Source organism: Condylura cristata, unplaced genomic scaffold (assembly GCF_000260355.1).
Source record: "Condylura cristata isolate star-nosed mole 26May11 unplaced genomic scaffold, ConCri1.0 scaffold00015, whole genome shotgun sequence".
NCBI lineage: Eukaryota > Metazoa > Chordata > Mammalia > Eulipotyphla > Talpidae > Condylura > Condylura cristata.
The window spans coordinates 4,245,880-4,248,643 of NW_004567116.1; the positions used below are offsets into that span (position 1 = coordinate 4,245,880).

General features: G+C 63.6%; 1 protein-coding gene across 1 annotated transcript in view; it reads left to right on the top strand.

The window, feature by feature from the left end:
- The window catches only part of SYT7 (synaptotagmin VII), a 140,938-nt gene that overhangs the window by 105,364 nt on the left and 32,810 nt on the right, over positions 1 to 2,764 (top strand). The window contains exon 3 of the mRNA XM_012725155.1: positions 1,504 to 1,607. Coding sequence (XP_012580609.1) covers positions 1,504 to 1,607 — 104 coding nt within the window. The remainder of the gene's footprint in view (positions 1 to 1,503; positions 1,608 to 2,764) is intronic.

Below are 2,764 nucleotides of genomic sequence, written 5' to 3' on the forward strand. Positions count from 1 at the left end.
GAGCTGCGGTGGCCCTGAGGTTGACCATGAATGGTGTGAACTGTGTGCAGGGGCTTCCTGGGGCCAAGGCTGTGAACTAGTCAAACTGGTGTGTGGACAGATGACAACTAGGCCAGGGAGCTTAGGAAGCTGCGGAGAAAGCTGGAGCTCAGAGAATTCTTTTTTAAAGATTTATTTATGCATACAGACCTGGGGTACAGGCCAGAGGGGCAGGGGCGGTGAGAGGACTCACCAGAGACGGAGTGGGGAGCAGGACAGGCAGATTGATGAAGTACACTGCTGAGGGGAGCAGCGGGGAGACAGGATCGGTCTGCCGCGCCATGTGGTCACCCCCCTGCCTGGGGACTGAACTTGTGCTAAAGCAGCTGCAGCCAGCTTCATCATGCTGTGCTTTGACCCGTTGTGCCACCAGGGAGGGCCCGCTCAGAGAGTTCTAAGGGAGAGGGTAGTGACCCTGGTACCCAGGGCACTGGAGTGGGAGTGGAAGGGAGCCCAGAGGACCTTGAGAGCTGGGGATGACCACTGTCCCCTCCCTTCAAGGCCCTGCGGCCAAGTAGGAGACGAGAAGCTAAAGCCACAGGAACCCGGGCCAGACAGATATTGTCGACTCTTAATTACCACCGTCCCTGGCGCGGAAGGGCCCGCGCAGGCGCCTCTCTAGATAAGCCGTGTCTCCTTGAGTTGAGGATGCATCCCAGCGCACGCCTCACAGCGCCCGCGGCCAGCCTGTCTGCGCTCACCCCCCGCATGATCACTTCTGCCCAGTTCTGCCTTCCTGGCATTTGGTTTGGGCTCATTTTGCAACCACCCGTGAGGAGGTCGGGAGGAGGTTTGATTCACATTTATAGGCGAGACGACGCCCGTGTGGTTAGGAGACTTGTCCTGGGCCACACAGCTAGCCAGAGGCGGCTCTGCGGAGACCCGGATGTCAAGGTCTCCTCACCTCAAGGGTGGGCCCCTGAGCCTTGGTGTGGAACCCGCTAGGCACACGGTGGAGCTGAAGGGGCGCGATCCTGTCACGGGCTCCAGGGGCCCCCTCTGACCAAATGCATGGCTGTGGAATCTTGACCAAACTCAGAGGGACTGGAGGAAGGAAAACGACCTGTGGGCGCATGGGCTGGCGCTGTGGCTCAGGGGAGGTGTGGGTGTGGGGGCGCTGGAAGGAAGCTGGCCAGGAGACAGTGCTGGCTCTTAGGGAGCTGAAGGGCACCCGTGGTCTCTCCCTTTGAGGCTGTCGAGTTTAGGGGGTGGTGTGGCTCCCCCAGAGGGGTCAACCTGTGCACTTTCCCCATTTTACAGATTAACAAACAGACACAGGAGAATACCACCCAGCAAGGCAGAGCTGGGAGAGGAACTTGGGGTTGGGAGCTCCCTGTGTGGGGACCGGTGGAGGGGCTGGTTGTTCTGCGGGGTTCTCCGGGGAGGTGGGGCGGGGTCTCCGGGCTGAAGGAGGATGACTGACCCTGCCCAATGAGGGGCTCACCTGTGCCGTGTCCTCCTCAGGGGCGCCCACCCGCGATGTCCTGCTGGTCTCTGCCATCATCACCGTCAGCCTTAGCGTCACTGTCGTCCTCTGCGGCCTCTGCCACTGGTGTCAGCGCAAACTGGTGAGGCTCCCGAGGGCCCTGCACCCCGCCCCCCACAACTACAGGCTCCTGGACGCTGTCAAGGGCGCCCACCTTCCACAGTCTGGAGCAGTTGGGTGTGAGTTCGGCGCGTTGCCCCGAAGGTCTGTGTGTGCCCCCCAGTTACACTCCTCGGGGCGCATTCGTGGGCCGACACGGGCGTCACGGGCTCGCCATCGCGGGGTCTCAACTACACGCACGCGCCCCACCTCCCGCGGAAAGAACCGCAGAGGCGCGCGGCCCCCTCCCCTCGGGCTGGGGGGGCGTGCCCGTGGCCTCGTGGCCAATGGGACACGCCGCCCCCCCACGCCCCCCGCGCCCAGCTCCCGCACATTCATCCTGGCTCTGGGGTTTGGACAAGCACAAACGGCTTCTTTTCAATTTTAACGAGGCCTGGGGAATTAACGAGCAGGATTAGGCCATCAATAAGTAACGAGACCATCGGGAGAGACATTCGTCACCCGAGGCCTCCAGGCAGGAGGGGTGGCTGGGAGCCGCCGCGGGCCCCCGGCTCCCCTGGGGAGGGCAGCGGCTCTGCGAGACGCCCACTCATCCCGGCCCTGCAGCCCCTGCCCAGGTGTGGTGGCGACTTCTGGGGGCTGCAGGAGGGCCACGCGAAGGTGGGCCCCGAGGCGCCCGGCGCCGCACCTTTCCCAGGGCCGGTGAAGGGCAGTCCTGGGCCAACGCCTGCCTCCTTGAGACCCAGGATGGGTGCGGAGGGCGCCCCACTCTCTCTCTAAGGCACCCCAGGGGCAGGGCAGTGGCCAGTGCACTGTGTTGGGCAAGGGACCTCATTTCTATGAGAGAACAGCCAGGGTGAGGGTTTTGGGGTTTGGGGGAGGGGCGCTATGGGAAGGACCCCAAAGAGGCGCAAGCCTCCTTCGGGATAGGCAAACTGAGGGGCTGGCTGGGAGGTGACTCTGCCCCCTTCACCTGGGGAGGCGCCTGGCCTCAGAGAAGGCCCCTTGGCCTTGGCGAGAGTGTGCTTGGGTGTGAGGGAGCCGGTGTGCTCCTAGGCTGCACTGATCCTGGCTGGCCTGTGCTGCCTCTCTCTGAGGCCTCGGGGGGAGGGTGCAGTGTGTCACGGGGGGAGGGGGGTGTGCAGTGTGTGTCACGGGAGGGGGTGCAGTGTGTATCAC